At 39.9% G+C, this 27669-nt stretch overlaps 2 protein-coding genes across 4 annotated transcripts in view; one reads left to right on the top strand and one right to left on the bottom strand.

Moving 5' to 3' along the window:
* LOC136432358 (runt-related transcription factor 1-like) overlaps positions 1-9472 on the bottom strand; it is a 76803-nt gene extending 67331 nt beyond the window's left edge. The window contains exon 1 of the mRNA XM_066423944.1: positions 9358-9472. The gene's annotated coding sequence lies outside the window, so the exon portion shown is untranslated. The remainder of the gene's footprint in view (positions 1-9357) is intronic.
* The window catches only part of LOC136433253 (transcription initiation protein SPT3 homolog), a 101811-nt gene that overhangs the window by 47072 nt on the left and 27070 nt on the right, over positions 1-27669 (top strand). For all 3 annotated transcript variants that reach the window (XM_066425398.1, XM_066425310.1, XM_066425489.1), the window contains 2 exons: positions 9382-9466; positions 20311-20397. In XM_066425398.1, coding sequence (XP_066281495.1) covers positions 9382-9466; positions 20311-20397 — 172 coding nt within the window. The remainder of the gene's footprint in view (positions 1-9381; positions 9467-20310; positions 20398-27669) is intronic.

Below are 27669 nucleotides of genomic sequence, written 5' to 3'. Positions count from 1 at the left end.
TATTCTTCTTTCTTTAGTGTTCAAGATACGTTTTCCCCAAAATTCAGTCCTAAATGGCAAATTTTCCATCCTTTTCTACTTCGATTTTTGGGTAGCTATGATGCGCTGTCTTGTAACTTACTGGACAGGATTAAGAAAACTTACACAAAGATGCTTCTCTTTTCATACATTTCAGAACATTTATCAGGAATCAACTTCTTGCTCTGTTGCCCCTGCTTATTTTGAAGTATGCTTGTATCGCACTGACATGTCAGCCGAACTCCAACTCAAATATTGGCTCCAAGAATGACGTCTTCAAGGGTTCAACTTTGTCAAAGTTTGTGTTCTATTTCATCTCTTTGAAGTTTTCTACACAAACAAGACAGCAGTGGCAGGCCATTTGCATAACATTGATATTCAAAATCTTGCTTTGTACCAATATAGCAGGTTCTTCTTATATCCTTTAAATTTTCAAGTGACAATATCTTTCTACACTATTCTTTCTATTGATATTTATTGATATCTGAAAAAATGCTATAAAAGTCTTGGATATCAAAAATATAACCACCTTGACTTGTCATTCCAAACATCTGAATGATAATCACATGAACAATGCTCAATATGGTACATAACACTCCACTTATATGCTTAAATTTGTCAAGTGTAAACTGCAACTGCACTTGCGAACTAATGATAATTCGCACTGGGAGATACCCCTACTGATTTCAAGTAGTATAGCACTTAATACAATCAATGGTTAACAGCATACATCCTGCAATGTTATTCCGCTCTTCTACATGTGTAAGTTTGTCTAACTTATCAGTCATAACACAAAGGGCTGCGACTGTTTGCCTATTAGGTTGTAAAGGTAAGAATAATATCCTGTTCCGGGAGAGATGACTACGAGCGTGTTGCCATGGCGACATGTTTTACGACGTGACAGGTTGTTGGAGAGTGTCCTAACCAGGCAAGTGAACTAAGGTCACCTGAACTTAGGGGTCACAGTAAGGCTTCACTTATCTAAGAGCAGAGATTAAGAGTTCCCTAAGTGGGTTTTACAGACTCTTACACCAAGTCTGTAATGGTTAGGGGTGGGTAGAAAGGGGGAAAGCCTTCCAGAAAAAACAAATTCTGTGGGTGGATAGTAATTTATTGAGATAAAAAGTAACATGAGAACTAACACTGCTTCTTCTGTGTTGAGGGATGGATCAGAAAGACTCAGAATCACACTGGGTGAATGTAAAAAAAAATTATTCAGTGAAATATATCCAGCTGCTGCCACGCTGCATGCCTGCAAAGCATATGTGTTATGCTGAAGGGCGGTTATACCGGCTATATAGATACATAATTACAGATGCAGATACAGAAAAAGGACATACAGCCCTACACGTATGTTCTGACACCCCAATATTCCGATGCTCCTACGTTCCAACCCACCTATGTTAGGGTTAGGGTTAGGGAACATAGAGTTCTACCCCTTGTTTTACATTCTCCCATGCAATTCTTCCTGTTCCATGCTTAATTATGAGATGGACGGATTAAGATAAGATTAAGAGCAGTCAATCCAGGAATGCTAATCATATACACACTTGAATGTCATATTAGCAGCAAATGCCACCCTTAAAGATTAAGTGCTACAGAGTGCTACATGAAAAATAAATAAACATTGTCAGTGTCTTGCCCACAGTTTGATGAACATTTTCCAACAGACATTTCAAAACCTAAATCTAGCAAAGAGCCAGTAGTTGCACTGGAGTACATAATCCACAAACAGGAAAGCAATACAGTTTAGAGACTTAAATCTGACATAAAATTTTCAAAATAAACAATACTTTTCCTTTGTTAGATATGCCAAATATTAGTGTCTTTCCAGTTGAAAGTGGCCAATCCTTAGTGAAAGTTTTTATGAACTTCATAATAAGTCAATGCTGGGACTGAAGGTAGAATATTGATATGTTACTAGGAGCACTGCTTAAGTGCTACATGAGTGCTACATAAATTGATAAGTGTCTTGCCCACTGTCTGATCAACTTTTTCCAACAGAGATATCAAAACCTAAATCTAGCATTTCATTACATTATGCGCAAAGACTACAGTATAGCCACTTGAATCTGAAACAAAATATTTTTAAAAAAAGAACAATTCTGCTTTGTTAAAGATACCTAAAGTGACATAAAGTCAATGCTGGTATTAGACCATTAGGACTAAAGATACAATATCGATGTGAGCCTGTTATACTGGAAACTGGTAGAACTGTCTGAAAAGTTTCACCTGCCTGTAGCTTTCCTAGGCAGGTTTGCAGGTGACGTTGACGTTAGCCATGGTGACGAACTAAAGATACAATATTGATATGAGCCTGTTACTGGAAACTGGTAGAACTGTCTGAAAAGTTTCACCTGCCTGTAAGTTTCCTGGGCAGGTTTGCAGGTGACGTTGACGTTAGCCATGGTGACATTCCGGTCCCCACGTGGGACACCACTTACCACTGGCACGGGCCTGATGTTCCTGTCCCGTCATCGCTCTTATCAGCCCATCCACCAGACTCCGTGTCTACGGTCTAAAGAAGCGGGGACGTCCCGGCTCCCCCGAGGACTTAGTCGCACTCCCTCGACAGCGCCCGACCTGTCGCCGTGGAAATCCTCAAATCTGGGCCCTGATTGTATCGAAGCCCCGCACAATATACTCTTAATTTGCGGAGGGAGTGGCCACCAGACAACGTTTCTCATCAAAAATGTATGACGGCCCCGCTTTATGAGCCTCTGTAGGTTTTTTGTCTGCCGGTTTGATCAGTTCATTTCCTGGCCAAGCAGGCGATGATCGGGCTAATTGCGGAGGTTAATGTGGATAGGCAGGCGGGGGACCCTCCCCAAATTTGTCTTAATGGCGGAACTGTGCCTGCGAGCCCGCTTCCGCGGACAACGACGGTCCCCAGAGCTGCGTTCGACTCCGGCGATAACATCTACCGGAGCTGATACCATATCTCTAATAAGTCAGAACTAGCCTGTTACGTTTTATGTGGTGGCTCTCTGGTCTGTGGAACCATCGTAACTACTTAGCATAGGGATTGTTACATGCTCTCTGTTTCGTCAAGGCCCCAAACTTCAGTTCCAGTCCGCAGAGATAGAGCTAGTTTCCTCCTAAAGACTCGCTAAGAACTTAAAGTAACTTAAAGTAACTTAAAGTGAGACTTAGGATGCTAAATATTCCCCACTCTCCCCGCAGCTCCAACCCTATCAGGAGAAGCAGCTTCTAATCCATTATGTACAAATTGCTCGGTGGTTTACAGAGCGGCTTATCAGTTCACTGCGGCTTCTTCCTACTTCTTACGCTATCGCCTTATCCACCGTGAGATAGGCTAAGAGACGCACCGAAAAGGAACCCATTACCCGACGGTTTGCTCTCTCCCATCACAACCTCTTTGGCAAACATTACGATCGCTAACTGCTCATTATCCGTTACGAATACACTGCTGGTAAAACCCCGCTTCCCAAAACCAACACCCTTATCCCTTAGCTGCCTGTATTGTGTAAATGTTTTGCTAGCTCCGAATCCCCTCAGTTCTTAGTTTCCTCACGTCTTTGCACCGACTCTAAGCAGAAGCAACGAATTTCCCAATGATAGATACCCACCAGGAAGGGAGGTGGGAGTTCTAATCCCATTTCCACCTGTTAAGTCGATTTCGGCATGTCCGCAACGACCACAAGTCCGCCAATTTGCACCAGCATGGTTTGCTGCCTTCGTTACAAATTGCGTTACGCGCTCAAGCACGATTAGCTGTCGGAGTGGGGGCAGGCGGTAGGGTCAAGATCGGCACCTGACTTGTCCAATCAGGTAGAAAGATGAGGAGATTTCCTTATGGCGTGTGATGCACCCGGGACCTAAAGAGTTTGGGGAAGTCCCTGAGGTCCAACCTTTAGAGCTGTGGCCTTTGGTACAAGTCAGGATAATCTCTAACAAAAGCAACTCCTTACAGTGTCGCAATCATCACTCTTGATACCAGGTATTATCAAATAAAGCTGGAGGCAGTACTGAAGGAGTAGTGAGGTCAATAACTGCTGAATACAATAGTACACTGAAGTCTAACTACAGCTGACACAAAATGTCTTACATATATGGTGGTTAACAGTGAATCACAGCATAGTTTATCACTACAGTATATAATATTCACCTAAAACCATTGTTTTGGGTGGATACAATTTTGGTCTTATGTTGCAATGCTTGCAACTGGTCCAGGATTTTTAAGATATCTAGAGAAAAACAATAGCAGAATTATCTTACTGCAGATTACACCCCTTTCTTGAGAGGCCTTATCTATATTAGGTGAGATTTGACAGATTATGAGTTGTTTCATCGTGTATCAAAGTATGACAGTGCTGTGATTATCCATGAAAGTATGGCGTTGAGCTGTCACATGTACGAAAGCATGAACAGAGTAGATGGATGGGCCTGGGAACTCAACATAAAAGGTATAGATTGCGGTGCACGTTGAGGTGTTTAATGCATTTTGGGGAGAAAAACAGAGATAACCTTTTGACTCCTTTATTGGTTTTTATGGCGTAGGAATTGGTTTTCCTTCGGTAATCTAATTATTTCTTAATTACCCATGATACCCCTGGATGTGATGGTATTTGTGTGTATGAGTCGGGATGTTTATCATGTTTTAGTGGTGGAAACTTTTCAGTTGATAAGGTGAAACTCAAAAGCTTTTCCTATAGTTATCATGATAAATTCAAATCTTGTACCCATATACTGTAAATGCATATATTCATGGTTTTTATTTCGCGCTGAGAAGAAAATGGAGTGTTTGTGGTGGTTAAGTTCGCAGCAGCACTATAGTCACATACTGCTACAGTATTGGACAAAAATGTTCGCGGTAGTTTTAAGTTTGTGGTGAAACGGTCGCCGCAAGAACTGCAAACAAAAAGCCATCGTGAACATTTGTGCATTTACAGCACTCAGTGGTAGGCTTAGGGAAAAGTTTAATGTACTTTTATGCCTACCAATAGATAAAGCAAAGTATACATTTCTAACAGCTTTGCACATTAATTCAAGAGCAGGAAAACTTAGCTAAGAGTTTTCTCAGAGAGGTTTGAGGCAAAGTCTCCTGGAGCTGAAAAGTTGGCCTACTTCCTTAGAAAACTAGGGTTCTCAATTACAGCAAAGTTGCTGACCTGGTAGCTTTACATATTTTTTTTTATCTCAGCGTGTGATATTCTAGACCAGTGAGACTGTCCCACAGTCTGATTTGGAGTCCCCTCTCCCCCTTGTCCTTCAGTGACTCACCATCAGCTCACCTCATAAAGCTATCAGGAGAGGCTTGCCCCCCCTGACTTCCCCACTTGGTGTGACCGATAGGATCGGACATGGTTGTTACAAGGGGTTAGAAAGTGTAAAGAACATGGAACAAAACCAGGGCAGGCACACAATGTGGAAAGGGAAAAAGAACATGTATGAAATGTGCTCTGTCAGCCAAAATGTACAAGTAGCTAGACTTACTACAAAACAGGTGTAGCATGCTTAGGGTCAAGTCTGTCTTGAAGAAAAAGATGGAGAATGTATCAAGTAAGAAAAAGCAACAACACAAACAAAGGACTCTTGCCTTCATACAGAAAGAATCTGTCATTACAGGATGATGAATTTTGCCATCACCAACAAAACAACCATTTGGTCTGTTACTTTCACAAGACATTCAATGGAACAGAAGCTCACCAGAAAGGTCATAACATTGTGCTTGCCCTTCTGTTGTTTGTAGGGACAGATACAAGCTAGAGGTCATCACAGGGTCATGACCCTTCCCTGGTGATCTGACCCCCAGCAGAGACCCCCCTGGAGTTGATAAGCAGTTTAAAAACTGAACATGAGCTCCTATTTCTGCTAGCGTGTTGCTAGGGGCTTTGGGAGAGTTTGTACAATTGTGTGTAAGTTCATGGTGTCTTCTTTTGGCTGCTTCTTTGTATTGTACTACAAACAATCTTGTTTGAGGAAAGAGCTATTAATTTTACAATATACCTTAAACTTGTTGTACTAGAAACCCAAATCTCCAGGTCTTTTTTCTGTCATGTTACATGATGATATCATATGTATATTTTTAAGGCTGATATCAAAGTAGTTTAAGCAAAAGTTGAATTTGTACTTAAGCGAAAACAGAAACAAGATACACCAACAAAGGATAAAGAGGAAAACTGAAGATCACATTCAAAGTAGAGCCAAAACACAGGAGCAAGCATTGTCTTGAAAAGTCTATTTTCAGCTCTTTAATTAGACAGGTGTCCTATACCTACTACAACAAAGCCTTCCGTTCAATTGCTTTTGAGCTCCCTGCAATTTCCAGTCCCGATGAATGCATAGTAATTGGCTTTAACGTATTTAGCATATCTTTTCCCGAACAGGCGACTCTCGACTGGACATAATACTGGACAGTGCATTCAATTACTGAACGTTCTTTTCAGAAACGGTAAAACTGCAGATAATGGGATTCAAAGGGACAAAGGGAGGGAGCACACGCCAGGCACACTCTCTCTGATTGAAACATTTTTTCTCCCTGGTGATTCCCTCAGCAATCATTGTCCAGACAATCTTTTTTGTCTACTAAAGTTTCTCATTGTTCTTTCTAGACATCGGAGGCAGAAATCTGGTAAAACCCTAACAAAGACGGTAGAGTAGAAAAAAAGGTCTTCCGATGGGAGGAAACGCCATTGGTCAATGACTAATTGTGCACACTATGCACTGATGATAAAGAGGAAATAGAAACATATTGTGAATGTAAAATTAAAGACTTCTGGTCAGTTGTAATATGTATACTTGTGAATACAGACAGTTGAAAACCAAATGATTCATTGATGATTTACAGTTCTCCTTGTTTTTGCTGGTATCGTTCAACAAAGAAAAAAGAAAACAACATACAATGTCCATGAAAGTGATATAACGTCATCTCTCACAATTCCGCCAGGTAAATTGTACCCTAAGACAGCCACCTTAAGATAACGGTATTATTGAGGCCTTCTCAAGAATGTCTTGAATACCTGGATATAGTAGTATCTGAGATGTGTACACTGGGATCACTGATGCTGAATTGGTAGATGTCTTTTATATAAATTACCTTTTTTTTTAATGTGGCGATATTAGACTTATTGCACCAGGTGGAATTATCAAAGTTGACATGAGCCTTTAAGAGTGAACTTGCTTGCGTCAAAGGAAAGTTACTTTATTTGGTACACGTGATTTGAACTGGCAAACCGCCACATGGCAACACACATACTTGTACTGGTAGATAGTAAGTTACAAACTGTTTTAGAAACTGGAAGTGTTTTTTCTAGCACATATTGCACAGACCCCTATATATGTATCTTGGCAAGTGTGGTGGGTTCTACCATACACAATTTATGTTGAAAATGTGTCACACTGTCTAACAATATCTACTGCACCTGCCAGACACACTTTTGCAATTAGAAACTTTCTGTGAGGTCTGGAACAAACAAAGAAAGCAGCAAACAACATTGTATAATGAGGGTATAACAAGTGTGTGCCAGGCACACTTGTCTCTGAGGAGAATTTTTGTGGTATCTCTGAAAAGAATGGAGAAGACAATGGCCATAGTTGGTCAAAGAATGATGGCACACGCCACCATGCATGCTTTTTTACCCATTGAAAGTGTCCGTGAGTCACCACGGTGTGACAGCTGCTTTTTTGTCCATACTGCTTCTAGAAAGTTTGCATCAGTCTCTTTGAAAACTTGTTTTTCAAGGGTGAAAATACCATTCTTATATAGTTTTACTCAAGGAGGAGGGGGGTTACAGAGTACAAAAGAAGTTACTTACTGCAAAGAAGTTCAGAACAAAGAAGTACATGTCTTGATTTTCTTTATTTATGCTATTCGAAAGGAACATTTAGTAAATCTCTACCACATTTTCTACTTACCATCTTCTATTGATGTACATTCTTAGAACAGTCAAAACTGCTCAAGAAGACCACACCTTGAGGACCGACAAAATCTGGTCTATGTGGACAGGTGGTTACTATAGTCAGGATTCTTAATTCTTGTGTCAGTGTTAAAAGCCAACTAAAGGACCACCAAAAAGTGGTAGTCCTTATGTTGAGGTGGTCACTTTTACAAGTTCGACTGTACTATGAAATGGATGGCTTACCAGTAATTGTAAAGCTGTTTTCCTTTACCATGTTTGTCTCACAAATTGCTTTAGGTTTAGCTAAGAAGTATAACCTCCACCTCCTGATATACATATCATAGGGTTCAATGCTTTGATTGGATTCGAACCCTTTACCTTGTGATATCATCGGAAGATTACATTTGTAATTGTACATAACGGTACATGATATAGCTTACTTTTACTATCATCAAGGATTGAAGATTTGAAGTTTGTCTTTTCACATAGAGGACACCATAGTTAGGGATGCTGGTCAATTACTACAACTTGGACCACTTGCACCAATACACACTTGACTTGTTTTGCTGCTCCTCCATTTGTTGGGAGGAATTTACTGATTATGGAGCGACCCTGCAGAAATCCCTTGTCCCAAGGGTAAACAGTCATTTACATAAACCGCTTATCCACACTTTGTTAAACATTCCCAGCCAACTGCCTTCTATAGATCACAATAGCAGCGCACTATCATAATTGCTTTACCGTTAGAAGATTCTGTTGTTCATTTTGTGTCTGTTTTGTCTTGTAACCATTGCTTGGTCTAGGATGTTTTTGATTTGGTGATAGATGCAGATAAATATAGCAATAGAGATACGCTGGATGCAGGTACACATGTACTACCCAAACTGTGTATTTAAAAAAGAAACAGCAAAACAATTTTTCTTCCTATCTCATGTCACATGAACTGATTTCTAAAAGTTCTGTTACCTTTAAACTACTAATGGTTATTGAAAATGGTATGATGTAATAAACGATCTTCATGTATGTCCTGCTGACCAACCTTCAACTGTTCTTCATCACAAGCTTTATTTTTCTTTTATTACTGCACAATACGACAGTATACGTCAAGTACAAACTTGAACCGCACTTTCACAGAAATGTTATAAAGTAATAAAACGCCCCAGATGTTTCACAGGATGAAAATATGAAAAAGTCCTAGCAATGGTTCTAGGGGTAGTACTATTGCTAACATACCCTACCCCCCATGGTGATAATGACTAATTATGGAGATGAGGTACAAGCGCTTAGATGAACATCATTCACAACAGTATCATTTACAATGTTGGCCTTGGGCATTGTCCTCAAGTTTGCCATTCAAAGATATAGTAAAAGTGCCTTTCTGTTGAAATAAAGGCTTGGAAAATCATTGAATTTATTCAGGGAGATGATCTAGAGAATTAGAAAAGAATTGATTCAGAGAGTGGTGCACAAATCTTACCTGTATCGCTATTGTGTTTTGCAGGTACACGTTTGGAGACTACCGCCGTCCCCTGCAGTCCTCCGCCGCGTTGATCGAAGAACTCGTCCACAGCCAGATGACCAGCCTAGTGAGTACCACAGGTCCTGTCCCTGAGCCCAGCCCTACTGAAGTCTTTATCTCCCCCTCCTGTTGGCAGACCAGATTTCACACTTCATCAGGCAACCAATGACCCTTTCTGACACAGGACAGGTTCTACAGATTAGCACCTATTTGTGAGGGATTCAGCTGGTAGGAGGGAGAATAGATGATGTACTGTGAGGGAGTGTGGGGCTCATCTCCTGTCTGTTCTCACACCTGCTGGAAAAGGGGGAGGGGGGTGTTTACTAGGGACCTGTTGTTGGGGAGGGGCAGGGCTACAGGGAGGCATTGTGTTGGAGGGGGATGATGAGGCTTTGATTGACAGATCAATGGGACAATAGTTAGGGGTGGTGGTGGGTGGGAAGTTTATCAGAGCAAGGACCACTGAGTAGTCTTGTTTTTTGATTGAAACATTTTACAAGGGTTCTTAAAAAGACATGTGAGCTTAGGTTTGGGGGCAAGAGAATTGATTTGGTTTGAGAATTGACAATGATTGCCTTTCTAGCAAAATAAGAAATGGATAACAGACAAGAAAAAAGAACCCATAGTAAACAGTAAGCAAACTGTAGTATCTATCCATACAGCAAAGTCACACATTTCTACAGAGGCAAAGAAAGGAAATGTTGATGTAAAGGATTTTAAAAATGGTTGCATATAATGTTGAATCAAAAACATTAAGATATCTCAGACAAATATTTTGTTGATTAGAAGATTCAAGTATTATGGGCTTTTTAGTAGAAGAGAACATCATCACACATTCACTTGTTTATAAAAAGGAAATATCTCCTAGTCCTACATCTAACCCAATAGGTTTTCTAGAGATTGATCCCTGTGGTTGTTACCATTGACGGTTTGAAATATTTCAGTGGGTGGTCCCTGTTGAGGACACTGTTCATATGCTGATACTATGGATATGGTAGAGTGAGAACAATAATGGCAATTATAGACAGGGAAGTTTGTTTTGGTCTATTTTGTACTTTCTCTTGATATAGAGAGTACCCCTTGTTAGAATCTGTATCAAAGTGTGTGGTCTGATATTGATGGAAGGGATATGGTGTTAGAGATAAACTAGAATGTATGTTTGTGGCCAGGGAAAGTCTGTAAAAATGTTTCCATGTGAAACTTTTTGTTGGAAGCAGTTTTTAAAATTCATTTCTCAGTTTTGATTTTCTCTTCCGCGTTTCCTGATCAACTTTTTTCATCAGCTTTTCTCCAAATGCATGTTTTTCTTCTTGGACTTTTAAACAATATATCCACCCACACAGTTTGGTTGTGCCTTTATGTTTTGTTAATCTTGGGTGGACTCAGGGGATGTGGGCTTCATGAACTGATAGCCTTTGTTTGTGTTTGTGGAAAATCTCCCATTGTTTTGTTTGTGGACCAGGTTCTTTGATGATCTCAAACAGTGCCGACAGGAGAACAATATGCCTTTTTCTTGAGACCAAACAAGTTGACTTAATTACTTCTCTTTTAGGAATTGTTTCCTTTAATTGCTTGGCTGTAAGATTTATCATTATAAGTAATTATTACTGTTACATGATCAAGAATTCAACCTGAATTTTGGTGCAGTTATATAAAGAATCTAATAAGGTAATAACTTTGCAATATAAACACCTGTACATTGAAACATATCGGTATATCCTTTCACTGAATTCTTAAACCAACACTGCCTTGCAAAGAAGTAATGTTATTGATTCTTTTCCTATCAGAGCGAAGCTAATGTTATTGTATAGGGTGATGATAAGTGTTAGCCTGGGTGCCATCCAATTACTGTCAATGCAGAAATGTTCGCGGCGGTTTTATATTCGCGGTTTTCGCTGCGACGTTTTACCGCGAAGTTAAAACCACCGCAAACATTTTTGTCCAATACTGTAGCTGTACGTGACTTTAGTGCTGCCGCAAATTTAGAACCACCGCAAACACTCCATTTTCGCCTTAGTGCGAAATAAAAACCATGCGAACTTAAATGCATTTACAGTACTACCCTGGCTCCTACACTCACTACCCCGAACAAGATAAGTATCCCTACCAGGCACACACATGTAGACACAAGTGCTAACAGCACTCCTAACAAGATGTTCGCAAACTACAGCATCTACAGATAAGTAGGCAAATTTTATTTTCCAGCCTGTAGCTTTAATCTTTGGTAGTCATGATGAATTTTTTTCTCTAACCCTGCCACTAAATCTATTAAAACAATAAAGCTGTCAATCATAACAGATGAATTGCATTGATTTTGTTATTATAGCACTCAAATTCAAGGTCTTCCTTGATCCAATAATATATACTGTACAAGCTTATGCCAGCTATTGATGTGAGGTTATGATATGGAGACTATAAGTACTAGATACGAATTTTTCTATTATACCCAGTACATAATAACAACGACATGTACCCCCATCACAGCCTCAAATGATAAGGAACAGCTCCATTTTTCACCCATCCAAAGCTGTAGAGAGGCTTACTATTCAAGCAGAGGTTGGTAGGGAAGATTGTGACCTTTTAAAATTTTTATCATATGCCCCATTTTGTGTTCACCGAGTAGGGGGAGCGGACAAAAAAACCAGCGGACAAGAAACAGGTCTGATATTATGATAAAAAGGTCACGATCTTCCCCACCAACCTCTGCTTGGAGAGTAGAGAGGCTGTGCCCTGGGGATATCCCCTGTCTTGTGTGTGGTCTAGAGACCTGCTGCTGACATCTGAAGAGTGAGTAACCAAACTCCCTGGGAGGCACAACTGAACACACAGATAGGGTTACATATTCCTCAGGGACTCACTACATCTCTTTTTTATCTCTCTTCACAAAGTGCCTCACTACAAAATACACCCTTTTATGTCGCAGTGACAGATTTATTTTGGAGTAGAAAAATCTTACAGTAAATTACTTTTGTGGAGACTTCATTTTGCAGTAGAATTGGGAAAGAAGCTGTATTTCAGTTTGCAATTGAAACAGTTTTGTAACACAGTAGTAATGCGGTAGAAATGCATATTCATTATCATAATTTTGCAGTGGAGAGGCCATGGTGAAAACTGCTAAAAGAAAACTATCTTTGGATCAAATTGATAATTCTGTTGTCATTTTCAACATCTCCTTATCTGTACTGCAGAGATGCAAAAATTATATACAGGACAAGCATTGGAAATGCAAATGTTGAACCTGCATATTATTATCAAAATACAAAGTGGCTGTTTCCCTTGATATTAATCCAGTTGTCAATTCTAGAATACGTCAACACCAGTTTTAACCCTTGCCCTGCTATGAACTCAACTACACATCAACCTTGTGCTGATTACCACATAACTCAGCAAGAAGGAGGTTAAACCCACCCCTATCCCCAACTCGTGCGGGGTTAAAGAGTCAGGGGCTCTCAAAAGAGTATCATCGACTGGCAGAACAATAGAAAGTGGCTATTACAGGCTATCATATAAAGTGTTTTGACAATCAAAGGGCACTATTCTGATTCATGATTGAACTATCCATTGACCTTTTGTCCATGTCTGTGAAAGGTGAATTCCTAGTGGGAAAAATTGACCCCCATCTATCCAGTAGTGTTTGAGATATTGTGTTATATTGAGGATTACAGTAACACGGAAAGACAGGTAAATTGAGGAATCTAAGCATGATGAATTGAAAAATAGATTGCTGTCTTTTTTTTCCTGTGAAAAACAGACCCACTTAAATTCTGTATGTCTCAGTGGTAGAATATTTTACTGATAATATTTTGGTAATTCAAATCCATTGTCCTAAATGTCAGGAAAGGTGAGAAAATCTCTTGAGCTTCGGCTACTAAAATAAAAATGATAAAAAGGAAAGTATACATTATAACACATTGATAAAGTGATAAGTTTTAGTGGGACTTGATCCCTGGAAACCATCTGTCAACAAGGGATCATTCTCCCATCATAAAAACTACAGTTTCAGCATTTATAGCTGCAGATAGAACTACTGGCCAGCCCTTTAAAACTGTAAGTCCTTGTGATAAACTGTTAACAAGTTTGTCCCATAACCACAGAGGGCTAAAAACAATAAACATTCTCTTAGCCTGTGCCCCTTTTGTTGTAATCATAGGAGTTACAGGAGGCATATGTGAACATTATGGCTGATGTTTTATATAAGGCCAAACTTATGTGATAGCTTGTTTAACATTTGCATAGTTGATTCTTTAGACTGTGGATCTCCTAAAAAAGGCTAATACAGCTTGTAAAGTTTTTCAGGCTATGATAACTGTCTATTTGGCCAATTTCTACTCTGGAGCCTGGTAGAGGGTACCCAGGAATAGCCTGGCTTCCCTGGCCTGCAAGAACACTACTGTTTACATAGATTTACAGGACAACAGGTGGAGGAAGCTTCCTGTTCTGCTCTGTGATCTGGCCCATTTCACTTGTGGACAGGAAACTCCCATTTTGTGGTTATTTTCCAATTAATAAAATGACTGATTGTAATTAAAAGCAGAGCGACAACATGGTGCTAGAGTTCAGGGTGGCCAGTCATTTTTCTTCAGTTCTTTTTGTTGGAATTTCCCCCCTGTGCTTCTTTATTTGCTTAAAATTTTGATAGCATAACTCAAAAAGGTAACAATTAATATTTGTGATTTCTTAAGTGGCAGGCCGGGCTTGGCCTGTAGAAGTAAAGATTTGGGCTCCTTAGCAAAGGTGTAAAGTTTGACTACTTTTAAAGGTACAATTCAGCTGTCAAAATCAAATTACCGCCCATTTGAAGGAATAATAGGAAGTTGTAGAAGTGTGTATGGATGATTAGCAGCTCGTTAACTTAAGCCATTTAATTAAGACTATTCATGACTAGGATGTATACGGGAAGGGACCCTGGGTCTACCTACAGCAGAGTGACAATTAATTAAATTATTGAGGAGGGAAATACTTTACTTGGACATGTAGAGGAGTCAGTGTTGAAATGCCTGGTTGTTACTAGGCAAGCTTTTCAATTTCAAGTGTCAAGTGTGAACCAGCGTAGCCTGGATGCCAAACCCCTAATCTCTATAGTATCTATTGTACACTATAGATATTATAGACACAGGGGGTTTCTGGCAAGACCATCAAAGATCACTGGGTTACGAAGAAGTAGTGCAAAATCTTTCTTATGCATTGATGATTCATGCAACAATTTTTTTTCAAAAATGGAGAGATATATGTTTATAGACATCCAGGTAAACAGCATATGAAGACATTTCAAACCCTACAACTGGATAAATCTCCAGTTGTAGAGTTTCAGTTATCTTTATATGGAAAGGTGTACATGTACCATGGTTTCTAGCCTCCTTGTTTCAAGTTTTTTTTCCCCTCGATTCCCCTAGTCCTATTACAGCCCTATCTCTGTATCTATGCTGGACTGTCCTTCATTAGAAGGATGATGTACAAGTCAGACAACATGACATTTGTGACTTCCTGGTTTCCTCTTCACATCTGGTGTCTGGAAACCTTCAGAGATTCAGACATGATGAGCAGGATGGAGGGGGAGGGGGGTTCAGTCAGGGTCCCTGGTCAAATCCACTGATTTTGGTTCAGACAAGGAGCCTGAGTGTCATCCTGGTTAGCTCCAGGAAGGTATAGCCTGAAACTAACCAGGAGGACAGGTTAGGTTTTATTCTTTTGAACAGTCACTGTGAAAATTAGTGGATGCTACCTGAAATGTCTGACTTCTCACAAAATCTATCCAGTTGCTGTACTGTAAAATACTAAGTTCACGGTTTTAGCAGTAACCTCTTTACCGCAAACGTAGAACCACCGTGAAAATTCTCGTTCTGTCTTCTGACGTCTACCACCTTGTCTCAACCACAAACTAAAAAACACTGTATCAACACTCCTGGACCATTTTCTTCCACACGCAAAATCAAATCGGCACAAAAATGTATTTACAGTAACTTTTGTATTGTGGAGAACGCCATTGCTTTGGAGTTGCACCAGGAAGAATCATTGGGAAGGGGCTAGTTTGAAGTTGGTAAATATTTGTGTTGTGTCGATCTTGAAAAGGAAACTGAAGAAAGATGGTGTAATCCTGTAAATCCATCTCTAATCCATCTATCAGGGACAATGGAGGAAAATTCCTCATGAAATTAAATGAGGATTAAGATAGCTGGCAACTCACTAACTCAAACTGTTTTTCAATTTCATATTAGGTAGAGGTAAAACCATATATAGGGATTCGAAACATAGGGCGGTCACCGTAAAACAGTCATCCTCAATTGAGCTGAAGCATGATGCTTTTTCAAGAAAATGTAGCTAGTAGTATTGCAATGCGGCTTTGCTAGTAAGAGCCATATTTTTTACAGCCAAGCTCACCATATCATTCCTATTCAGCTCTAGTATAAGTGTGTTGGGTTCTTTTACATAAAGAAGAGGTGAACAAGCAAACTTGACTGTTTTAAAAAATCTTTAGAAAAAGTACACAGAATTTTTCAGTTGTATATTAGAATCCTTACTCTGAAATGGATAAAGAAGAGGACAGAATTGTTTGGGAGAGGGTGTCTGGTGCCAGCCGATGTGGTCAGAGCTGGCACAAACCACGAATTGTCATCTGTGGCCATTTATGGAGATAAAAAACCCATCTGGTGTCATTTCCTATGCTGTGGAACTGTCCCACTCTTCACACTCATTCAGCAGGCCAAGGGACCAACCACAACATATTGTAGGATAGATCTACTTTCCAAATGCTTTCAATAAGCAAAAAAGGAGATAACTTCAGGAAGATGATTTTTGCTTTTCATGATAACAGTTTATAAAAAAACATAGCTTTGATAGTTTTAGAGGTGATCTATTTGGTTTGATGGTTCTTTCAGATTGGTTATTTCCCGACATTTTTCAAGAAAAATGAAGGCAAAATTGTTCATGACGTAGGTGACATGTTTTAAGTAATATTTTCCTCTTGTCCATTTTGTTCTAGTTCACCATAGAAGTTGTTTTCATACAATCCTTTATAGTTTAGATAAAAAGTCCACCAAAAAATAAGACAATGTGCATTTACTACTGATTTAGATTAATTGCTCTAAAATGCCTTTTTCCCCCTCTGCAAATTACAACAGATTAAGTACAGTACAACGTATCTATTTTCAAGAGTCAAAGTTGTTAATTCTTCCAGCATGCAGGGGAAGAACGATACAACACAACATCACCATAAACATTTCAAACTGGAATGCACACCAAGGGTACTAAGTAAGAGGAAGGTCAAGGTAAAATACCTTTTCCGGCTACAACGTCAGAAGGTTTCCTGGAATTCCCGCCAGAAGCCAGCAAATTCCAGTAAGTCCTGAGGTGTAGCTGGTCTGCACTGGGTGAGGTCAACCTCAGGCCTCAGTTGGTCAGTGTGGGCTAGATGGCGGTCAAAATGGGGGAAGTCCCTGTTATCACTTTCGAGGCTCATTAAGGGGTTATCAGCATACCCATCTCGTGACAAAACAAGAGAGACCAAAATAATGCAAAATTTTACTGCTATTACGGTAGGATGCTCTAGAAGAGTTTCATCCGTGCATTTCAGTGGGTGTCATTAATAGTAGTTATTTACCCCATGCACACCCTCCACTATTATAGGAAACACTGGATTTATGGTAGAGAAGAAAATCAGATTAGCAGAACAGAAGATAGCAGCAGCCAGATAAAGGACCCCCTAAGGTCCCCAATGACAGGTGCCTGATGTGTTCTTGTCAGGCAATATGGGTCCTCCCAAGTGAGGCAACCAATCAGGCAGCTGCATCCCTCTGATGTCATCACTGATAAGAACCACCACTTGTGCTAATGGTTTGAATGTGTGTCACTTGGGACTGACAAAATCATATCCGTGGATAACATAAAAGTAAGGTCCCAATTTGAGTGCAAGGTTGTAAAAAAAAAGATGCTAAAATGAATGGCTGGACAATGATTTATTATTGTGTTGTGCACCTTATGTCCAGTTGTTATTAGCCTATGTTACACAAATATTGCTAGTATAATCTGCATAATATATAGTAGAGGTGAAAACAAGAGCTTAGAAAAAACGATTTTCTAATTTCTAATCATGATAAAAGTCCACACTTTCCTATTGTCTTCTTTCTATTATAGACAATTCTGAGACATATGTATTTCTACTAGGCTAGATCTATACACCTGTCTTTGTTTAGATTTCTGTGAAATCTCAAAGAGGCAAACAAGAACTGCTCTCTCTATTTTGATAGTCTATTTCTGATAAACCTCAGAGGACTAAAAACAACACTGTCCAGCTATAATGTAAAGTGTTGTGAAGACTCTGGTTTCCTTGTTTCTCCTTTACTGATGAAAACATCACTTTAAAGTGCTGATAGATGTTTTGACCTTCCTTCAGTGGTCAGGTAGTTCCCAGGGAAAGAACAAGCCCAGATCCCATATATCACAGGATTGGTATATCAGAGAACACCAGGATTTGTTTGTACAGAAACACTAGAATCAACACTTAGTCCCTGCAGTCTGGGGTACTTGAGTATCAGGAAACCTGCCTATTAAGGAGGAGGTTTTCTTTTCAGTTTAAAGTGTCTGTGGAGAGCCTGAAAAGTGTGGGAACCAAGCTAATAACAGGTGCCGTCTTGACTTGTTTTACCCTAATTAGAGCATTGATGCTGACCATGTTACCTTTTATGGAAGGTGTAAACAGAGGACCACAGGATTGAATAATGAAGGACTTTTTCTTTGAGGAAGGAAAACTTGTAGATGATTCTCTAAGTGTTTTCCTGTTCCTTCTTCTGACCACAATATCAAACACAGCTTGGCTAGCTTGGTACAGTACTTGCAAGAACATTGTATTAGAAGTGGTGCTTGTAAGTAACTGAGTGTGGAATATTTAAACCTCTTTAAAGAATTGGTGTCAATCATAATTACTGAGAAATGTACAATACATGCGTTGGGTATTTGTAGATTGGTGAACGTTACCAAAGAAAGTTACATTTAGATCTCTCTGATTTTGAGATATTCATCTAAGAATCAACAGAATACATTTGGCAGATGTGGATCTGATTTCAGACATAATGCTGTTACTAAGGATATTTTTACATGGCTAGATTTAAGGTATCTGTGGGTGTTAACAAATTTTCATCATGGCAATCCAATTTTTGTGAGAAAAACAGGAACAAAGGAGACCAGTCCTAGATTCTATAACCTACCTTTGACAATGTTGTCCTTACAATCAGGTAGCAAAGTTTATTCCAATCATTCATAGATAGATAAAACTGCAAGGACTGATTTAGATTTCAGGTCTATTGTTACAATAATGAAATTTGAGTAAAATGATGCTAAACTCAATTTACAAATAAGTTTACATGAAACTCTATTTGTATGATTGAGACTCCAGAGTCTATTTTATCAGTTTTCATTTTCCGATATGTATCGAGATTGTTTTCAGTAATATTCATAAGTTTTCCATTCTTGTTTGTCTGCCAATTGAATGCAAAAATGCAATACTCAAAAGACCTGACAGATTCTTTTCTTTTAACTGCTGTTTGTCTTTTTTTTCATTCTCAATCAAATAAAATTAGTCACTTCTTTGTGATTTGTATTATTTGATAATTTCCCCCTCTTTCCCTCACAGGAAGATAGTTTGCAAGTTCTGTTTTGGTTAATTTTGACAAATTACAAAGACAGCTTGTTCACAAGTCCGGCTTAGGGACTGCTTAGTATCATCATCCTTTGTTTTCTTTTCCCATCGGCCAGCTTCCTTAACAGTTAGAATGTCTTAATCAGACAAAGACCTAACAAAGGCCCTTTTTTCTTTTAATTGCTGTTCATCTCTTTTGCTCACTTGTTTGAATAGTCGGTTCTCCAGTATAGAAAGATTAAGTCATTATATCATAGACAGTTGGAGAATTTAACCCTTCCCTTGCCGGGAGGTCTTTGTTTAAGAGGTCTTTTTCAGCCCAATTAGTATGGTTAAACAAAGGGGACTTTTGTGTCGAGATCAGCGGCTGTAGTATTAACGGTGACTCAGCGCCACCTGATCACACACAGCGAGCTGTATTAGTTTTGTTGTCGGGCGGCTTCGGGGTTATTTGTGCGAACAATTTGTCCTTTATCCGCGTCTCGCGCGGTTTGTTGCGGACAAAGGGAGAAGTTATGAATATGAATAGTTGATACATCTTAAAACACCGACAGGAAACTGTAACTAAAGGCTGGAGGGTATGACGAGTGTTTAACATACACTTATGTTGCCAGGTCTGTCTGTCATAATTAGGGGTGCTTGAAAAGGGTAAAGAAAGAAAGGCGTCACCAACATGATTTAAGTTTGTTTGACTTGTGTTAGAAAAATAAAGCAATGTAGCTTTGGAGGCTTTGAAATTTAAAGTGATTGCCAGTTTAGGTTAAACAAACTGGTTTGCAGCTCAGTAAAGTATTAAAGGGGGATTTGAAGATTTTACAGTGATTCCTTAGGGAGATAAAAAAGTCTCCTAAAAGACCAGACATGATCCCATGTGTCAAGCACACCACCTAGCAGTGCACTTAATCTTGAATTTTAAGGTCTTTCGAAGGACAAAATCTTGCAATTGTCTTGTTTTGTGATAAATGTACATTAAGCTCCAATCTAAAGTTTGTATTATTTGTTAGTTTTTCACCTTTTGCCAGAAAGGAATTTTCTGAAGACTACATTGCATTTGTGTAGCCACACTTGTTTTTTTTCTTGATTGATTCCTCTTAAGGTTTAGCCTGGGTGCCATCCTCCTTAATAACCGCTTGCTCAATCTTTTCGCTTGCTCTGTGGTTAGCAACCAAAAAAAGTGATCCAGCAGTAACCACGGATGCACGGATGTCACCCAGGCTAATCAAGGTTTAATAAATCTCATGGCCTGACTTGATTTAATGTTTCTTGTTTGCCTTTTTCAGTTACATCAAGCAGCAGAAGTGACTATCCAGAGAGGGGCCAGGTTTATCGGGGTGGAGGACATCATCTTCATCATGAGGAGGGACAAGGTAAGACTCGCACCTGTGTTACCATAGCAACACCACGCCCAAGTAAAGTCACACCAACATCATTTTGCAGGACCACAAGTCTTCTTTAAAAGAAGTGCAAAAAAATACACATTTTTCAATGTATTGTTTTAGAGGAGATGTACCAATTTGTTGACTACAATTATTTTTCCAATTTTGCAAAAGTTGTAAAAAGGGGCTTGTAGCAACTCATCAGTTTACGGCAACTTACAGTACGCTATACTGGAGGCACAAATGACAGCAAGCAATGGAAAGTCTCAAATCTGTCAACACTATTAGAAATAGTTCATCACAATAACTTATATATCATATGATACAAGGTAAAAAAGCAAAACTTACATTCAAACTGGTAGAGATGGACAGGTGCCAGGGGAAAGAAAACAGCTCTTTTCCCTTTATCACAAGAGAAACTGTCAATGTGTCAGTCGGTGGCATGCATGTGGTTACACTGAAGTGAATCTTGTGGGGATTCTTCCCTTTATTCAAGGTGCCGGGTTTTGCTTTTCCTTCTCTAACTGCCATAAATGGTTCGTCCATCCTTGCCACTGTGCTTTGTGCCGGCTCCCTGACGTCAACAGCAACCTGGAAGCTGCTATTTTTAGTGATCCGGGAATCAGTGTGACGTGATAAGGCCTACGGTTTTCTTGGCCAGCCTACTACGCACGGCTGACAACGTGGACTACAATCTGGGATGTTGTGAATAGTGCTGAGGTAACTACACATGTACGTATGGAACAAGGGTTATCTAATTTGCGATATGAGTGGGCCGTGGTCTAAAATACGTGGACTAAAATACGTGGTGTTATGAACAGCGCCCACGTGTATCCCTAGCAACTCCTCAACAACGGTTATCTAATTTGCGATGTGAGTGGGCTGTGGTCTGCGCTTCTTAGTAAGCTCCTTTTATATAAAGGCAGCAGATGATGGGCTGACTGAAGTAGGAATCTCAGAATCATCAACACTGTATAAAAGGGAGCAGACAAAAAATATTTTAATGATGCCTCTTCATCTTTTTGTTTTAACTTTATCTTTATTGACTTGTTACTATTTGTAGCTCAATTTTTGGCATTGTTTTTTTCTATGTATACATTCAGTAAAGAGGTGGCCTTGTAAAATCTTTCTGTTGTCAGTGCCTGAAACTATAATCTGTAATTTCTAGTCTCAATACCACAGACTTTATTTAAGACAATACAGCCAACCACCTGTTTCGATGCTGTAGAGCATAAGGTCCAAACATGGTAGTACTGGGACCTCAAAATCTTAATCTGTAAGACTCAATATAATTTTTTCATCCCCTTGCTATTGTGGCATCTTGGCCCGTATTATTCTTCCAGAGGTGACCCTGAATATGACCCTACCAATCACCTATATTAATGCTGTTAAGCAAAATGTCCAAACTTGGCAGTACTGGAACAATGTTACGGCCTACGCTTTTCGTGGCAGCCTACTACGCACGGCTGACAACGTGGACTACAATCTGGGATGTTGTGAATAGTGCTGAGGTAACTACACATGTACGTATGGAACAAGGGTTATCTAATTTGCGATATGAGTGGGCCGTGGTTCGTGCTTCTTGAGAATCACGTTTCAGTCATGTGTTGTTATATAAAGGCAGTAGATCTTTATCATTATTGTCTAGATTAATATAAAGCTACTAACTAATTTTTTGGGTTTATACACATGTAATCTCAATACCATTTTATTTAAGACAATACAGCCAACTACCTGTTTCAATGCTGTAGAGCGTAAGGTCCAATCATGGTAGTACCGGTACCTCAAAATCTTAGTCTGCAACTGTAAGACTCAATATAGTTTTTTGTCCAATGCCCATGATATTGTGGCATCTTGCCCCGTATTATCTCTGAAGTGACCCTGAATATGACCCTACCAATCACCTATATTAATGCTGTTAAGCAAAATGTCCAAACTTGGCAGTACTGGAACAATGTTACGGCCTATACGCTTTTTGTGCCAGCCTACGTAACTATGGAACTAGCTTAGGGTTATCTAATTTGCAATATGAGTGGGCTATCTTTCGTGCTTCTTGGGAATCACGTTTTGGTCATGTGGCGTTATATAAGCGTAAGGTCCAAACATGGTAGAACCGGTGGTACCTCCAAATCTTAGTCTGTAACTGTTAGACTCAATGTATTTTTTTTTTCAATGCCCATGATCTTGTGGCATCTCGGACCCTTTTGTTCCGAAAGTGACGCTTTTCGTGGTAGCCTGCTACGCACAGCTGACAACGTGGTCTGAAATACGGGATGTATGAACCGTGCCTAGGTAACTATGGAACAAGCTTAGAGTTATCTAATTTGTGATATGAGTGGGCTGTCTTGGGAATCACGTTTCAGTCATGTGGCGTTATATAAACGCAGCAGATGACGTCACAGAATCATCAACAGTGTAAGGAAGAGAGCTGACAAACAATCTTTTAAAAATACCTTGTAGTCTTTTTCTGTGAATAGTTTCATCAGGCAGGCTGGTAAACCATTGGATAACAAAGACTTATTTTAGCTTTAACTTTATTGTCTTAATCACTAACTCAATTTTTGGCATTGTCTTTTTGCTATGTATACGTTCAGTTAAGAACTGGCCTTGTCAAGTCTTTCTCTTGTCAGTGCTTCTTCCGTAAGTCTCAATAATGTAGAAGTCTTTCTGTTGTCAGTGCTTCTTCCGTAAGTCTCAATACCGTAGAGTTTTTCGTTATAACACAGCCAACCACCTGTTTCAATGCTGTAAAGCGGAAGGACCAAACATGGTAGTACCGGTACAATGTCACAACGTACGTCACTTGTGCTTGCACGTTTGTGCAGGAAGCTAATGTCGTCAATACCATCTACCAGTCAAATGCCAGCATTTTGAACCTGAAAGCTGAAACCATAATTTGTTTCCATGCCTTATAAGGTACAGAGCATCAGGTGCCAAAGACTTGTGCAAGTGCAAAGGACAAGTAGGAAAAGCCATCCAAAGAGCAGAAGCCTTGGGTAGGGCATCACGGTTTTCTACATAGATTTGCATGCTTGTATTCTAAGTGTACAGTTGAGTAAGGAAAGGAAGTTGCAGTTTTAATCAGGAACCTTAAAAAAGAATCCCTTGCAAAATTCCGGGACACAGAAAAAAACTCTTCTTCTTAGCTAACTTTAAAGGTACTAAAGCATACACACAAAAACCCTGAATTTCTTGAGTTATCCTCTTTGTGAATAAACCAGAAACAAACAAATGTTGCCAAAGTGTTGCATTTGGAGGATATGACTTATCCCTGCTGTAAAACCCTGTAACATTAAACAAGTTTGGTGTCGAAAGCCTACTACAGCAGGGAGAAGTTTAAAACAGCCTTCTTGAAAAGTACTTCTGGCGTTCTGTTTCTCCTCTCCCGGAACTTTGCCGAACCGACGGTGTAAATAACGTCAGTTCGTGATGACTTAATCTTCTACTTTGCCACTTTAACTACTGGCTAGCCTGGAAGGCTTTATTTACAGGCCAATAGAACAGTAGTAAATATCCTCAACAAAGCAAGGTATTGATACATCTTTGCAGCCAAAATAGCCTTTCATCCCAGCGTTTTAGTGTGAAACATGTCAGCTCGGGGACCAATTAAAGCTGATTTATCCAGATTTGGGGTGAAAACCGATATTTAAGTCCCATAAAATGGAGAAGTGCACATCGAAGGATAAATACTTATTTGTATGCATGAATCAGGGGTGCAAATCTGACCATGGCGAGGTGATACGTAGGTGGAGCGGTAAGAGCCAGTGTCGCTTACCTCCAACACCATCACCCTTAACCAAGGCAATGCCTTCACAAGGGGTTATGATTCTGCTCAGTTTAAAAGCATATTGCTGTTGGTTTGTTTGGAAGGATGTAGCTCACAGAGTTATGAATCTTTATGATACCTCCTTTTCAGGGGAGACAACGCCTTCTATATTACAAGCGATGATATTTTGGGAAAGGTTTGAAATCCTTGGGTCGAGGGGACAAATCCACACATCAATGCTATTCTTAGCTCTGTGGTAGAAAGAAAATTGTAGTTTTTTCCTTCAAGGAATTGCAGAAGAAATGCCTATCACATGTGATGCACCTCTCATTGCAGAAAGTCTGATCTTTATTGCCAAACTTTTAAGTGCATCCCATTGATTAAGCTATAACTGTTGGCCTGTGCTTAATATGTATAGGGGGTTGAATACATTGGTACAGTAGTGGTGTTCGGTTCACAAGTACACTAACTTCAAGTTAGGACTTGTGTATTCTGAAAACTTCTGGTAAGTTTCGATTTTACTTGTCATATGTCTTATTGATGTGTCAAAATATAAACCAGAAATTGAATATTTATGGCCTTATTTTATATCAGTCATGGATTCTAAGAGGTTTTCTTTCCCTTTTTTCCTTACCAAAATTACTTCAGATAAGAACAGTGCCACAACCATTAAATGAATCAATTGTTTGCGGAAACTGTGAGATAATTCCAGGCTCTGCGCCCTGCTCAATGACATGTATAATACAGCATTTAAGAACCATTTACACTGTAGCTGTTGAGGAGACCCATTAGCCCAGTCCTGATGACAAATATATTGGCAAAGTGTAGGGAAAGTGGATACTTTCAAGGGGGCTATTTCTGCGGCCGCTCGTAAATTTTGTGGTGAATTCCCATCCTCGCGCCCACTTATTTTCTCAGATTGCCCCCCATTTGGCCAAATCCGAGGCGTAAATCAGGTGTTTTTGCACCTATTAGCTGGAAACAAAGTGAAAGTCAGCGGGAGATTGACATGAAAAATGCGAGAGTTGACATTGATGGCCAGGAACGTGCTGCAACTGTCAGGAAATATGATAAAGTGATGTAAAAATTGGTGCGTTACCAAACACCCTCACAAACGATACGGCGGGTGGGAGATATCATTTAGGCCGTAAGATGGATTAGATGTAAAGAAGAAAGGGTGTTTAGTTGGGTTGGAACTCAAAGAGAGTTGTCGTTGCTTTCAGCAAATGAAATGTCAACAATTACTACAATTGCTGAGTATCTTAAAAGTTCTGTTGCCATACATGTATCTGAGAAACACTTGTGATAAAGTTTCTTTTCTACAGTTCAAAACTCTTTTACCATTGATGAAAACAAGCTTTTTGCTGGTACGTTTTAGGTTGTTTTCCCTCCTTTTTCATGCTAAGATGCTGGAAAAACAGTTCTTGTATGTATGTATGATTTTGAGCTACATGGAATTCATATAGAGTTTAATGTCAAGTACAACAGGACCATCCCACATACCTTTAAATATCATCACAATCCATCCATAGCTTCTTGAGTTATGCTGGCCACATGCACACTGCACAGACAAGCTAAGAAGAGTACCTTCGTAAAGAAGATAGTATACTGCATTAAGGTGAAGGATGCACTGAAATGAAGAAAGACTGAATGCAGCCAGTAGAGGTTGTTTCCACAACCTCTGAGCCGCAGAACACAGTGGATCATCACGCACTGAAATAAGTCATTGTGTGCTTGATTTTCAAGCTTTACAATAACTTGTGGTACTTGTCATCGTCAGTTTTTGTGTCTCTGTTTTGATCAGGATTGACATTGATTAGCCGATGCTGACCTCGAAAACCTTTCCGTGGGAAAATCTGATCAGCCATTTGGCTGATACTCTATCTGCCCGGCGGACAGGGAACATCCTGCCATCAATCACGCAGATTTCACCTCACAAAGGAGAACATCCAATCCCGGGGAAACTTGGGAATTGACATATGACATGTAGATAGGATTTGATGTATCCTTCGCTGAATTGTATCCCACATTGACAGAGAAAAATTGACATTGCTTGTCACATGTTGTTTGGGAAGTCCGCAACCCCTCGAAACTTGGGAATTGAGATATGACAACTAGATGTATTCTTTGCTAAATTGCTTCCCACAATAACAGAGAAAGATTGACATCTCTCGAGAAACAACTGTCAGATCCTGTTTCAAAACTCTACAGTCTTGTTTAGAACATGAACAATCATAAAGTACAGCAATGTATTTTTTGTGTCATTATTTTCTAAAAGACAAAAACAAATTAACCTTTTTGAAACAGCAATTGCCTCTTGTCTAATCTTGTCATAGTTTAAACAACTGACCTGAAACGTTAGAAAAAAAATAGAATTGGCATCCACCAGGGCAGCACACTTAACTCCACAAAAGTAATGTGTGTGTTCCAAGTAAGACTTAGTTCCCTGCTCTTCTGCCATTATTTTCCTTGGTCCTTGTGGGCCACCAATGTAACATTAAAGCCATAAATGATGCTTTGGCCATCACCCTATCTCTATCTCCGAGAATCACTGATGATATCGCTACTGGAAACTGCTGTGGTACTTTACAAGAAGCGTTTGAAAGCTCCTCCAAATTTATAAGCTGGATTAAGACAAGACGCTCTCCCGTTTTAATCTGGAGCGGTGGATGTTAGGTTATCACTTGGGTTGATCCCATTTAAACGTCCCCTACTGCCGAGGTTTAACACCTGCGAGTCTCGCGCACGATTGACGGTGCGGAAGGGCGAGGCCTACTTATCAATCTTGGCGGGGTGATTTGTGGAGGGACGGAGGAGGGTGCTCTCAAGTTTCCAGTTTATAGGGTTCATCTGTGTCTGATGGTGCATTAGATGCAGGGAGGGTAGTTACGCTGAGTCGTAACTGTCACCGCCGACACTGACGGATGGGACGTGCATGATTTGTGGTTTCCCGGGATGTGAAAATGATCTTTTTCTCTCCCCTGTTCCACCGCAGGCATGAATATTTTACCGCGCTGCCGTCCGAAGGTAATGAGTGCGGCTCACGGAGTCCGAATCTCCGCTGCGAAATCCGTGCCGGTTGCGGTGAAGACGCTGCCGCCCTTCCGGCTGATTTATTAAAAGCAGACGAAGAGATAGTGCGCTAATTTCTCCTCGCAGTCTTTACTTTAAGTGAGGCCATTTTGGAGGGGGATTAACATGCACAAAGGATGGCACCGAGTCATTGTCTTTTCCCAACCCAAAATTGATTTTGTGGTTAGTGTGGGTGAGAGCACCGTGGCAAGCTCTTCGTTTAAGCAAGACAAAAATGTTGCTTGAAGCTTTCAAAGCTGCATGCCCGTAGCCAGGGGGGGTTCGGGGGGTTCGGACGAACCCCCCCACAGGCTTGAAGGTCCACTTTCACAGGCTTGAAGGTCCACTTTTCAATGTTCAAGATTTTTTTTCAGGGCGGACTTATTTGTATTTGCCTCAACAGCAAGGCCACAGAGGTTAGAATT

The sequence above is a fragment of the Branchiostoma lanceolatum genome, chromosome 1, assembly GCF_035083965.1.
Source record: "Branchiostoma lanceolatum isolate klBraLanc5 chromosome 1, klBraLanc5.hap2, whole genome shotgun sequence".
Classification (NCBI taxonomy): Eukaryota; Metazoa; Chordata; class Leptocardii; order Amphioxiformes; family Branchiostomatidae; genus Branchiostoma; species Branchiostoma lanceolatum.
The sequence above is the reverse complement of the archived record's forward strand: the minus strand, read 5'-3'. Positions and strand labels throughout refer to the sequence as shown.